The following is a 14,449-nucleotide window of genomic DNA, read 5'->3' as shown; positions in this document are numbered from 1 at the left end:
GGGTGTGGGGGGTTGATGGTAGATGTGATTGTGTGTGTGCTGGGGGTGGTATAACTCACAACCTCCTCAGCCAGCATCCAAATATTATGCTTGTAAAGAAGAATAACGCGTTAGACTCTGGATGAGATCCAGGAGAGTCTGACGGTGCAGGCTTTGGCTTCAGTCCTACGAAGCTCAACAGATGACACAATAAAGAGTCAACTTTTGTTCTCCACTTAAAGCATGGTTAGATTGTTCAGCACTTCAAACTGAGACGCTGACTCATCCCTCAGAGCCACACATTATCAAGCACAGCCCATCGTTTTTATTCCATCAGGCGCTCCCTATCCTTGCTTGTCTCAATGACAACTTGTGAGCCATTCTGCGGATTTAGGCTATGAAAAACAAAATCAATACACCAACAAGTCGAGGTCATAAACGACTTTGCTCAAGGCAATGGAAGTGTGTCCGCTGTGAGGATTACGCGGGCGGGTGTCCTCTGGTTTCCGCTCGGAGTTAATCATTACTGAGACTGTTTCCCTGCTGCAGCGGAGCGTTATCGGCTTTCGGGTACAATTAGAACCGCCCACGCAAATATTCTCCGTCGCGCTGGAGAGTAAGGACCTGGTGCGCGGACCTGAACCGGATCGATCGCCTCCTGCAGCTTTCGTGTCTGTTTTAATACAAAAGTGTTTTAAAAAGTGTCTTCATCCCGTCGAGACCGCGTCGAAGAGAAACTGAAGGACTTTGAAAAGGCTATCAGCCGTCATTCTGCCGAGAGGAAGAAAAACTCCAAAATACGAGCAGCATGGTCGGAATGCCGAGTGTTTTAAACTGTAAGTAGACTTTGATTTATGCTTAACATGTCGAGTGAAATGAGGCATCACACTTGAGCTGCTTTTACCTGCCGTTTATCCACAGGTATGTATATTCGCACCTGCACGCTCTGCTGCAGCTGAGCCATAACAAATGAACCCATATGTCAACGCTCTCATTGTTGTGTTTTACATAATTAAGGAGCAGGATCTGAGCTGAAGGGCAGTCCTTGTCTCCTAATGAAAATATAGCAGAATTAAGCTTTATCTAGGCTACATAATGTGTACCAAAAAAACTTCTCTGCTCTATTATTTTCTGATTCCTCTCCCAGAGCAGTCTTCAGAAAAGACCTTTGAATGAGTTACTTCAGATCCTATCAAATCATTATAATGACCAAACAAAAACCCAGTCATCCCTTTGTCTGCTGAGATCTTACGCTCGTTAGGATCCATTAAAGAGTGAGAATAAACTATGCATAACACATACTCTATTGGATGCATTATCCCTTATATGGCCTCCACAAGACAGCTATTATGCTCCCATTTGATTGAATAGCAGCTTTGGGTCTATGTGTCTTTTCAGTGGAGGATTTGGAGCCCTTAATCCACCAGGCAAAGTTTTTTTTCTCTCTCTCTCCACCATCTGGAGTTTACAGCTTTTTAAGACAAAAACACCAGGCGGTGTGAAAGCAGGCTGGAGCTGCTGCTTGATGCCAGGAGGAGGTTTTTCCTTTTTTGCCTGCGGTTTCTGTCTGCCTGCTTTACATCAGGGGTCAATGGTACAGTCCTGCAATGCAAGTGGGGTCAACAGGGCCCGAGGGCACGACTGTAGGCCCCCATGTGTCACTGTGACTCCCCCGAGGACTCCCATTGGTCCCCTATTCACCACACAGACACAAATAATTGCATGACAAAGACATGACTGTAATGCTGCTGCTGATGATGCTGGTGCTATACAGTGACCACCAGGGAGCAGCAGAGCGTGCACTGTAATATAGAACTATAAACGTGATGGATTTTGGGTTTGAAAGTAATTCCCGTTTTCGGAAAATTCAGTTCCAACTAAAACCCAAACCAGATAAAATATGTGTATTCTTCTCTTTTACCGTAATTGTTGTTTAGTTGGAGTAATTTAATGTTAGGCAGAAAGCTGAATAGCCTTCTGAGAAGCAGAGATGCTGTGTGTACACTGGGAGAAAATGTGTTAAAGAGCATGTAGGCTAAACATTGCTCACACTACTCAGTCATTTCCATTCTCCCTTGATTCAATTAGCTCTACTCGAAAACATGTGGATAATTTGGAACCCCCGATAATTTTCCCTTTTGCCTTTTCTCTTTCTTTTCTTTGGGGTAGGTTGTAGAGTCAGATTCCAATCCTCTGACATTAAAAGGGGAAATAAACGACAAAGGGGCCCTGCAGGTTTGCATTAGAGACCTAATTGGTTTTGGCTTGAGTGGGCTGCTAGCGTTGCCAGACGTGGGCCCTTTGTGTTTTGCCATGTGGGAGAATTTGCCTGTGCTGGAGGTAGAAAGAGGTGCCTGCAGATCTTCTCTGAGTCACCCCAGCTTGTCTTTGCGGGCTGTTTGTGTGCATGTGTGTGCTTGTATACGGATGTCTTTGTATGCAAGAAGAAGTCTAGTTTCAGGTACGTATGTTGAATATGTATCCAAATGCGTTGAACTGCGTCTGTTTCTCTGCGTTAATGCTTGTTTGTGTGTGTTGCTATGTGTCATGCAAGTGGTTGGCTGTTGGTGTGTGTTTGTGTGTGTCAGGCTGTGAGCCCAGTATCCTTCTCACTCCCTCTGGTCTCTGCGTGGGTCTTTTCCACCAGCAGTACCACCTGTTAGTGTTTTACTCAGGCCCCAGGGCTACAATGACTGCAGAACCTTCCAGATTTGCTCATCAAGCCCATCAGATCGGCTCCCTTACCTAAAATCTGGCTCCCATTTCCTGTCACAGGACCAATCTGAGCTGGATTCCCCAGTGCAGTTTAGCTGAGTCAAGATGGTGTGCAGTTGAACTGGTGTGAGCTGAGTTTGATTAATGACTCATGAGCGGCAGCATTTTATTCGGTGTGCTGCACGGCTGGATCACACTTAAGTGTTTGCTAAGTGTGGTTTTAGTGGGAAAAGTGATGTTTAAACACTGAAGTTATGGGGTCACATTGTTGCCCAGTGCTCCACATGTGAGAACCACAACAAAGGACCTGGCATCTTCTGTTTGAGCAATAATAAGTGGCCAAATGACAATTTGAATAGAATTTAATTTCGCACTAAGGCTCGCATGCTGTGACAACTGAAGATTTAAACGAACACTAATTGTAATGGAGCGTTGACTACCCAGTGACAGGAAATTAAAATATATCATCTCTGCATCTTATTGTCAAGTTTCCTCCCTTGTGTTGAATCCCAAACCGCTGCAAACAGCATCATCTGTCTCTCCAAACAGATAGGATTTGTCATGTTCTGTGTTTCGTGAGATCTCTGAGCTTTCGGTCCTGGTGTCTGTTTCCAATTCAGCACACTGTGTCCCCCTGTCTATTACTTCAGACAGTGTGGCAACCCGAAGCAAAGCTTAAAAAGAGAGAGAGAGAGGAGTGACCAAACAGTTAAAGGGAAAAAAATGGTAGAAAGGAATTAACTGTCAGGGAGAATGTGAGGCTAATTGAAGCCAGTTTTGCACAGCTGTTTCTTGTTGCTGTGCGGCACTGCACGGAGCGGCTGGGAGGATAGGATCCAGATGTGATCTTGCGCCGAGGATCACCCGCCAATAACAATCCTCAGAAATACCCAGCCGTACAGGAGACGGGGGCTATTAGAGTGTCCGCGCTCGCCCACCCCCTGACAAAACATCACTTCTCCGCCTCTGAAAGATAACCCAGCTCTGAGCTTTCTTCTCTTGATTACAGCCCTCAGCTCGGCTCCTGAGCGTTGTTAACACTGTCATTTTGTTATACTGCCAGCCACCGCCGTGACCTCTGTATTCAGGTGTCACAAGGTAGCGTAAACATTGCTTTGACACATTTGACTATTCCAAAAAGGCGGCTCGCTGGGTTCGAGAGTGGTTTTGCATATTTGTCATATGGCTTTTGAAACATTCAGCCGAAAGGGATTAAGGCCTCTTTTGTGTGTTCTTCTGTGTTTCATTTAAATCATCACGGAAAAAAAAAAAAACATGTCCTGCTTTATCAGGACGGCGGCGTGCAGGTCCCAGGATTGTGTGTCGGCATTTATTCGGTCCTCTGCTTTAAGTGGAGGGACATTGGCTGGGAACAAAAAGGCCCAGTCACTTCAGAGTAAATCGGAGTGGTCAGGAAGAAAAAAGAAAAGGCAAGTGAAAGGAACTTATCACCACACTATGCTTTTTTAATGCCCCTGTCTCTCTGTTCCCATTCCTCATGCCTTTCACCCCCCCTTCCATCATTTCCCACTTGGCCCAGACAAAGAGGGGTTAGCATTGGTTCCCCCTTTTCTCCACGCCTTCCAGGGTTACTCCAGTGCTTCTTTCTCACCTCCTGTTTCTGTCTGACATTCGGCCTCCCTCCGTCCATCCCTCTTTGTTCTCTCCCAATCTTTCTGTCCCTGTTCCTTTTTCCCTGTCTCCATTTATCTGTCCTTATCCCTCTATCCATCCTCACTCGTCTGTCTCGGCCACCATGCAGAGAGTCCTGTCATGGCCCAGAGGAAAGCTGACATCCAACTGTGTATAAGCAGTTTTATAAGATATAGGCAATATCACCCTTTTTAACCTCTTTCCACCTGTCATATGTCTGGATTTTATAGAACATTTCATATGGTATGAATTTCTATATAATATTCTATATATTTATATCACCTCTTCTTTTGTCAGTAATGTTTCTGTGTATTGGAAAATGTATGTTTATGATTGCTTAGCCAAAATGATCATCACTTATCAGCTGAAACACATGTAACGCTTATGTGAACAAGCAAAGTCTCTGACCCAGATAATGACTGCTTCACATCCTGACAGATAATGATGAAGATGATGTGTGGCCTTGCCTCATAATCTCACTTTGTCAGACACACACACACACACAGACACACAGACACACAGACACACACACACACACACACACACACACACACACACACACACACACACACACACACACACACACACACACACACACACAGTGAATGTGACAGAGGAGCTTAGCCTGAGCCAATATCACTCCCGAGCTCTTCTCTCCACGTGTCAGTTGTGAGTTTTATGACTTTTGTCAAGTTCACCTCATCTGTCCCTTCTCGGATTTCACTCCTGCTGGGCTTTGTGCTGTCAGAGAAGTGGACCCTCTCTGCTCACCACACACACAAACGTGCACTGCACTCTGTCTGCTCTTGCTCCCAGGGTGGAATGTGTTCTGGGTACTGTTGTTTATGTGTCTTGTCCTCAGCTGGTGTCTCTGCTTGTTGTCTCTGCCTGTTTGTCCTAGCAGAGTACTGTAGCGAGATGTCATACCCGTGGTGGGTTTGCAAAGCAACAACAAAGCAGGTGCTGTCATGTCCCTTGTTGTTCTGTTATGAGATATTTGTACGATTTGGTCAGTAAAACTAAGCAGGGACAACTTGGAAGGCAGGAGGTTTAGTTTGGTTTGTTATGTCTTGAAATGGAAAAGAACTGTAACAAGTAAAACCGTAAATACTCCCTCACACACACACACACACACACACACACACACACACACACACACACACACACACACACACACACACACACACACACACACACAAATTAAGGATTGGATTGCAACAGTGACAAGCCCAAACATCCCTGAGGCTTAACCTTGGGAAATGCCAACACATGCCTCTGAATGTGTGTGTGTGCAAAGACAGCCGTTATCTCCCCTCAACTTTAATTGAGCCCTTCAGAAATCCCCCAAACTATTGCACGCACACACAAACACTCGCCGAGAGTAAAGCCTGCAGGCTCTATCTCCCTGCCTGGCCAGGTGTTCCCGGCTCCGCTGCCAGATGAACCACCTGCAGATCACAGGTGTGTCTATCGCCAGGGAAGAGAACAACACAGCTGCTCCGACAGCCTCAGAGACAGAAAAAGAGAGGCAGAAGGTTTATATAGAATCAAGTGTTGGTAGCAGGCGAAAACACACAGTGTAAAATAACATTATATCGTAGGTGGTGTTGTCATCGCCTGCCTTTCAGTGAAGACAGCTTCCCCTGCTGGCGATCTGCATATATTTGAAGTAGCTCAGTGTGATGGCTTCAACATGAGTGAAAGTTGAACCTTAACACAGTAACCTTGACATGTAAGTCCATTTGTTGTAGTAGCATTGAACATAAGAAGCGATATCTGCGTTCAGTTATGTCTTTCGTGGCTCCTCTCTTCCAAGACTTAAATCATTGCTTGCATAACAATCAGTGGGACAACCAATCATCTACAAGTGAGCAACCAGATGCAGAGACAAAGATTGACTAATGCTAAACCATAATCAATTCTCTATAGAGCTACAAGACTGCTCTCAGTAGACCCCCGGGTTTACATTCAATATTATAATAATAAAAATGGGGATTTATTAATTTCATATCATGCCTAACTGTAGTGGATCATAACTAGGTATGGAATTAATCTGCAGGTGCTCTGTTTCATGATCAGACCAAACTTTTCTACTGATGTGCACAAAAGCGAGCATGTGGCTAGCAGCAGACTGGGTAAGCCTGATCTTCGTCCTAGCCTTGAAATGTCTTTTGCTATGCTATGTAATGCATGTCATAAAATAGCGAAAACTGTTGAAAAGTCTGAGCTTTACGAGAGGATCATAAGGAATTTTATCAATATTTATTTGAACTAACCTTCGACCGAAATTTGGCATTGATTGATGCTATTGATCACTTGTGGCCCCTACTGGCCAATTAGGAATGTGATTGTGGCAACAAAACTGGGAGTTTTTAACGACACATTGGGACACTTTCCAGCCTTGTTTGTGGCAGCTAAATCTGGTATTTTAAGGCGAAATATGATCTTTTGCTAACAAAGTTATTTTGTGCCTAATCCTGACTAGAACTTAACCACAGCATTGTCACAAGAATTTAAAGATACAGAAAGAAACATACAATGCCAACATTTATGCCTGGCAAACATAAAAAGTGGCAAAGTCACAAAGCTTTTACTGGCCAGCTGTGAACAATATACAGTGTTGTCACTGAAATAAAGCCTGTTGTACTGAGAGGAATGTCCAGTGCATAATTCCTCACTGTATACATCTGTGTGTGGGCCTGACCGAGCACACACACACACACACACACTCCTTTAACTCACGACTTCGTTCAAACATGGAGTTGTTTATGAGAACTATTCATGTTTATGTGCCGACAATTGGGTGAGGCTGGCAACACGGAGCAAGTTCTGATCCGTGGTATCATTTTCTAATTAGTGAAATTGCTGCATTTAAGGATTTGAGCCTGAGTGCCATAGATGGATATCCCTGACAGCCTCTCTGGTGCATAGGTTGAACAGGAGAGAGGCTGGAGGGACTTCGAAAAGCGCGTGGTTGTTGAATATCGTTTAAGGGGAGTTATTGGTGAGAAGGGTTTGGCGTCTGGCTACGCACTTGGCCTCCCTGTGTGGAAACTTTGGGAAGATGCAGCCAAGTGAGCGTGAGACCCACCGCTCATAAATTTTAAGCACACATGCAGCCGCTCTCTCATTCTGTCTCTCTCAAAACTCCCAAACACACTCTCTCTCACTTTCCCTCTCACTCATAAACACACACTCGTGCATGCATTTCTCTCTCCCCCTCATAGTCGCACTTCTTATATTTACTCATCTCTACTTGTCTCTCTCCCATCTTCACACAAACACACACTAGTTGCACCCAAAGAGCAGCCGTGTGTCTCCCCTGTGTGTGCAGAGTGTAATAGGAGATCTGAGGGTTTTCCGTGGGTGAGTAGGCGGGTCAGACCTTACTTAAACTAATGGCTCCCAGCAGTGTTGAATAGCCAGACACACTGGAGCCGAGGCCTGAGGTTTTGGAATGCCACTGCCGGCTCAATGCCTTCCTTTCATCGGCACCGAGTGGAGGAGAGAGAGAGAAAGAGAGAAAATAAGAGAAAGGAGGGGGAGGAGGAGGACAGAGAGAAAAATACGGGACCCATTTGTTTTGGGTGATATGAGGATGCCTGAAAAGGAGGGCACAATAGTCGTGGAGTGGAAGGACAGAGGGAGGGCAAGGGCGGGTCGGTGGACTGCGGGGAAAGAGGGGAGGGGGAGACGTGTTAGGGCTAGTGGGATGTCAGGAGGGGGTAAAGTACCAGTCAGTGGTTGTTTTGTGTCAGAGCACTGTGGGGCTCCCCCTAACCAGCCACCCATTTGTTGTTAATGTCCTTTGGATGAGCCGTGAATGAGTCTTGAGGGAATAAATATACTTTTGAAGTGAGGCCACGTCCAAACTAAGGCCAGTAATTCAAGAGTTTCCCCATCTTTATGGCCATCCATCCAAACTACCAGCAAAAACACTGGCCTTTCTCCACACTTCGTTTTAGTGCTGTCTCAGTGTTGGAGAAAGGTCCGGTTGAACCCATCATCATTCTGCTGTAGAAGGAAAAAAAAAAAGCTTTGGCTTCTTGGTTGTTCTTTTTTAAACCAATCACAATCTTTCTAGTCAGTGTCAGTGACGCACGCTGTTGCTAGAGTTAGGAGACGGTCTAAAACAACACCAACTGATGATGTCTGTGTCAGAAAATGGATCAACATCGGGCATAACAGTCTTTGGAAACAGAGTTTGGGCTTCTCCAAGGTGCGTTCACAGGTTGCTGTGGTCCTGCAACTGTAGCAAAATCAGATTTGATAGAGATCGATATGTACTTACATAGAGGCTAAATCCAAGACTCAGTGTGTAGGTTTCTGGCTCAGAGCTTGTCGTTTCACATAGGTGAATTCCGACTGAAATAGTTGGCAAATGGTCGGCTTATACCCACAGCCAACATCCTGTGAGTCAGACTAGTGGTGATATGGACCAATGTTTTGATGAGCTTTTCTTTCTTCTCATGTTCTACTGGCATGTGCATGAGGAAGCAAATGTAGTTTGTACAGCTGGTGGCAGTGATGCAACAAGAAATGTAGCATTGCACCAGTAAAAAGCAGAGAATAAGACAAGAGCAGGCCAAGTGAAACAATGTTGGTTTTGAAAATATTCAAGACTGGCTTAGCGAATGAGAGAGTGACATAAGTTCTACTAAAGCCTCCATTCTTTCAACTCACGCCAACCCCAAGCTTGCTGTCCACCTAACCCTAACCCTAACCTTAACCCTAACATCCAAATCTGTAGTGGTGTGGATTGCCCTTATTTTAATGTCAGATAATTATAAGGCCATAAAAAGTTATTTAATTCAGTGTTGCAAACGCTGTTCGCTAACTACGGCAGATCAGACTCTTCAAAGGTCTCAACACAGGTATCTCAACACAGCAGCTACAACTGGCTGTTTTGAACCGCATGCTAAGTGATAACAGAAAGAGACACAAAATTAGATGCTTCGCCCTGAAAACAAAGCCTTTGTCATCGGGCATGTTTGTGAAAAGCTTTATCCATTCAGCCACACTGCTTACCAGGACCATTTTGTGGTTTGCCAACTGCCATTTAAAGATTCGCTGTGGGGTTTTAGACCTCGAGCGGTGCTGTAGAGCCGTTTTTTCGATGTGTGGGTCCCCGTTTTGTTTATCACGTGCATACATGCGGGTAACATGATGCACATTTTTACCAATGGTGTCACACTGGTCCTCTGATCAATGGGTGGCGGTAACACACCAAGAAATGCTGCAATGTGCCAACAAAGACAGGGGAAAAGAAGAATGCCAACAGCAAAACATGCATGTAAACAATGCTGGATTTAAAATACTTTTATGTGGATGGCAGAAGAATATTAGATTTAAATGTGTTTTTTTTCTATGTCTTTGGTATGTGATAGTGTTGAAGTAGAAGCAAAAGTGTGTGTGTGTGTGTGTGTGTGTGTGTGTGTGTGTGTGTGTGTGTGTGTGTGTGTGTGTGTGTGTGTGTGTGTGTGTGTGTGTTGTGGGTGGGAGGGTCATGTTCTGGGAATCTCATCCTTCCCTTTGCCATCCTCTAATATTACTCTTTAAATTTCACTGTCCAGAAGCAATACATACAGTAAAATCTGTTTTTTGTTTATATGACCAATCACTTATCAGACTCTGCAGATAGAGAGAAAATAGCCCGCACTTTAGCCTTGATTACGACCAAGAAGCATCTTACTTGATCTCTAACTGTGTTGTGTTTTGGGTTTTTTTTTACAGTAAATGGCTCTCCAGACAGACATGGACCTGGAAAATGACGTGTCCCGATTAGATAAATGTGCAATGGAAAATGTGGCCATGAGAGATCAGACAGGGAAATCTGTGGCTGCATCAGATTAGCGAACATCAGGAGTCTGAACAGCGATGCGATGGAGGGGAAGAGGGGGGAGTGAAGAGGGAGGGGAGCAAATGCTGGTAAGATGGTTAGAGAAAAAAAAAAAGGCTTGGTGGGAAAAATGGTCACAACATGAATAAGTGACCAAAAGAGACATTTTTATCTGATAGCCAGAAAGAAAGAGGAGAAATATCTGGGTATGTCCAATGTTTTAAAGGTCCCTGGCACACTAAAGCAATGTTCTTTGGCCATTGCTGAGAATTTGCAGGTGTCGGACGAGATATTTTTCTGCGTGTCTGGTACTGTTGATTCTGGTCGGCTTTTATTGGCAGCCGTTTAGCCCCTTCAGCAATCTGAGTAAACTTTATTGTCCCCGAGGGGAAATTTGTCTTGGGCATAGTGCACAGATTGTTTCTTCACATAAAGAATGAAACAACATCGCAGAAACGTTTGACACCACGCTAGACAGTTGCTGCGTGTAGAAACATCTTAACGCATAGAAGAGATACTTGACTCATTGACAGTGACAACACAGCGCCTAAAAAAGAAACAAAAAGCGCTAACATGCCTGTGTATTTATTGCACATCACCTTATCGCACTGAAATTTAGCATTTTAGAGGCTGAATCGTTCTGGTTCAAGCTTGATGACTGATAAGGCCGCATTCACATCACAGGCACACCATATGCACACAAACTCTCACAAAGACTGGCTTCACACAGTGCGAAGTGGGAAAGCCTCTGACTGCAGGAAGCTGAGAAAACAATACAAAGCAGCAGCATATTTTTTATGAGTTTTATGAAAATCTCTGTCATCATTTCACACTGATTTGGCAGCAACTCTCCCAGAGAAATCCCATCTCCCAGATTACCCTTTCAAACTCCTCAGTGAGTGCTGAGAACAAAATGCTCTCGCCATGTGTGAGCTGCATTGCCTTATGAAGATGATTCTAGTCGCACAGTGTGAGCCGGAGGCAGAGTTTTGGTTGTCTACAACACGAAGCGGCGCTGTTGTTGCCTGTTGCCCAGGAGACCTTGCTTCGTCGGAGGGTATCTCACATTTCTCATTTTTTGTCTTGACGTTAGCGACACCAGAAGACTGCTGATGAAAATATTGAGCTTTGATTGGCGATGCTCATATGAGATCAGGATCATGGGTGTGGGTACAGTGAGAGTGAGGGCAGATGTTGTCTGTGACAGGGTTATTTATTCATTGGACCTCGTGGCAGAGTGGAAACATGCATCATGTTACCGAGTTGTACGATCCTGCCTCAAAGGAGTATAAACCATCTATCTCGTATATTTGCATCTGTTAATCCTTTAAACTTGTTGGTATTTTATCTTCTCTACCTGCCGCAACATGCCCACATCAGTAGAGCCCCTTGTTGTGTTGCTGTATTGCTGTGGTTGATGTGAAAGGCCAGCTATCCAGAATTAATTATCCTTTCAGTAAAATGAAGGTTAGCCATTTGTCCCCTTTTATAGACACAGTGTCCCATTCCCAGCACATGCACCACTTCTGTATGCCTTTCATGCAGCCATACTGCATCGACATCTATTGTCATGATAATGACCTTAGAAAACACTGTTTTCACTAGAGGCGCATGTGCATCCAGTGATTCAGTTCAGAGTGTAAAGACGGTTGAAGGTGAATGGATTTTGTGGTCGGTTACACATTTGGTTTCTTGGTGTATCTTATAACTGAGGCAACATGAAAGGAAACATTGAATGACATTTAAGCCAGATCTTACTCAAATGAAGTATTTAAAAAAAATCGCATACACAAGCAGAATACATTGAACTTTTATTTTCTTATTTTGTCTGACTGTAGTGATCTGAATCTCGTTCACTCAGTCACCGACTTTAAATCCCCTATTCCCTCGTTTCCTCCCCCCCCCCTTTTTTTCTGTCCTCTCTAAAAAATGCTGTTTACTTTTTCTAAAAGTGGAAGTTTGGCGAGGGAGCGTGTGAACAGAAACAGATGCTGCGTAGTCTCTTGCTCTGTCGCTCTTTATCTCACACACGTACACACAATGGCAAACAGCTGCGTGAGGCTTGAGCAGCGAGAGTAAAAGGAAGCCATACAGTATGCGTGCACACGGCAGCAAGCTGACTTTCCATTACAAAGCTGATTGGTATAGCACACAGTAAAGGTTACTCTCCTTGTTTGGGCGCCTGTTGAAAGGACCTTCAACTTCAAAGTGCTGCAAGACGTTTGAACCTAAAAGTGCTCATAGGATCTTTCTGGTGATCACGCATGGGGAGACAACTGTGGCTACTTCTGTGTTACCTGTCAATCCAATATTTTCTGGATATACTTTACTCTTAATTGATCGCTTAGAAATAACGACTTCTAAATAATCCTCCCTCATACTCACAGACAGGGTTTTACAACTCCATGGCAGCAGCGGTTTGATCTTTCATCGCATCAGTCTTGTGGTAAACAACTGAATGGTTAACTCAGTGCCTTGCAGGATGATGGTGCATTGCCGAAAAAGGTGAGCTTGGATCACCATTTTTGCTGGGCTACCCTGCGTTGACAACACAGCTGCTTCATGGTAGTGATGAATCAGTCACTACGTTTACATGCAGTCAATATTCGGGTTATGGTCAATATTCCGGTTTCTGAAACATTCGGAATAACCTGTTTACATGCGTGAGCAAACAGGGGTAATCAATTGGGATATCCCGATCAAACAGCGACGCACGGACAACGTGTCGACGCACGGAGAACGTCATGACGCAATGCGCGTCATTTCAGCTTCTTCTTCCTGCATTTAAAAATAACAACAACAACCCTAGCACGGCGGTAGCAGTCGCCTTTGTTTGCGCTTTGGTGCTGGTACTGACCCACCACCAATACTCGACACTATTCTGTCTCACTTTCTACATTAATGGAAGGCGAGAATGTGAAGAAATAGGAAATGGAGCCGGAGACCAAGATTCCTTGCAAATAGAACATGCGCAGAACACAAATTAATGTTCTGTTCGATGGGGATATTCCGATAGGCGTATACATGACCAAACATTCGGGTTAGAAAAGGAGTAACCCAGGGGTCATATTAGGGTTTTTAAAAACTGGCATATTCCGGTTTTTCAAAAGGGTTACTGGTGTTTACATGGCCGTGCGCAACTGGGTTATTGCTGATATTCCGGTTATGAAAGGGTTACTTGACTGCATGTAAACGTAGTAAGTGTTTCTTTTGAGGGAAGCTCCCCTCAAATGATCATGTTGTTGTGGTTAGTTGTGTCATTTAGTGCTTTAATCATTAGCTGATAAACTGATTAGTTGATTGATTGTTTAATTGTTCTTGTCTTTTCTACATGTAATGAGTGTTACTTCATCAATGTAAGCAGTTTGAAGGCATCACTTCAGGCTGTATGCTCATTTGTGACAGTATTTAGCAGCTTTAGTGCTGCTCATCAAATGGTTGATTAGTTTTGTTTCAAAATAAGATGCTGTGAAACTCCTAACATGGATGTGACAGCCGGTGGTACAGAATTATACAGGATTGAAGTACTTAAAGGACCAGTGTGCAGGATTTAGTGGCATCTGGCGGTGAGGTTGCAGATTACAACCAACTGAACACGCCTCGCCTCACCCTCCAATATGATGGCAGCTAAAAACGCAAAAGGTGCTGTCTAGAGCCAGTGTTCGGTTTGTCCAGTCTTGGCTACTGTAGAAACATGGTGGTACAACATGGCGAGTTAGGTGTAACTTCAGGCATGCTCACTAATCTGCCACCTGCATCATTACACCTGGCTTTCAACCTAAATCTGCTTGTTCCATCGGCGGTGTCAGTTGCAGCCCACCACTTACTATGTGCTACAATAGCATGTGGGTTAGAGTATATAGCTTCAGATGCGAGGCCTTCCTCAGTTCTCCATCTTTCCACCCCCTCCCTCTCTCCCTCTCTCGCAGCCACCTGGCCCTGCCTCTGAGCCTGCTGGCTGACCAGATGCACCCTGAATAAAGCAGGCCTACAAGGAGAGAGGAGGGGAGATAGAGGTTATTATGGGTGATTATTCAGTCAGATCTATTTTTTGACAACCCACAGAAATATGTTAACCCACAGCAAGCCTTTTTTGTCATTTTCCTAAAAGCACTTAGATACAGTGTAATATTAGTGTGGATTCTACCTGCTTTCCTCATGCCCATTTTGACAGGATTACATCTTAAATTATTCAGTGCTGTGTGTATTTGATTGTGCATGACAGCAAAGAGAAGGGGCAGCACCTTCTCTTAATGAACTGTC

General features: G+C 44.4%; 1 protein-coding gene across 1 annotated transcript in view; it reads left to right on the top strand.

Moving 5' to 3' along the window:
• The first annotated feature begins 649 nt into the window (after positions 1–649).
• cbfa2t2 (CBFA2/RUNX1 partner transcriptional co-repressor 2) overlaps positions 650–14,449 on the top strand; it is a 36,881-nt gene continuing 23,081 nt past the window's right edge. The window contains exon 1 of the mRNA XM_070958742.1: positions 650–815. Coding sequence (XP_070814843.1) covers positions 788–815 — 28 coding nt within the window. The 5' untranslated portion in view covers positions 650–787. The remainder of the gene's footprint in view (positions 816–14,449) is intronic.

This window comes from Chaetodon trifascialis, chromosome 3 (genome assembly GCF_039877785.1).
Source record: "Chaetodon trifascialis isolate fChaTrf1 chromosome 3, fChaTrf1.hap1, whole genome shotgun sequence".
Taxonomy (NCBI): Eukaryota; Metazoa; Chordata; class Actinopteri; order Chaetodontiformes; family Chaetodontidae; genus Chaetodon; species Chaetodon trifascialis.
This window is presented reverse-complemented; position numbering and strand designations above follow the sequence as displayed.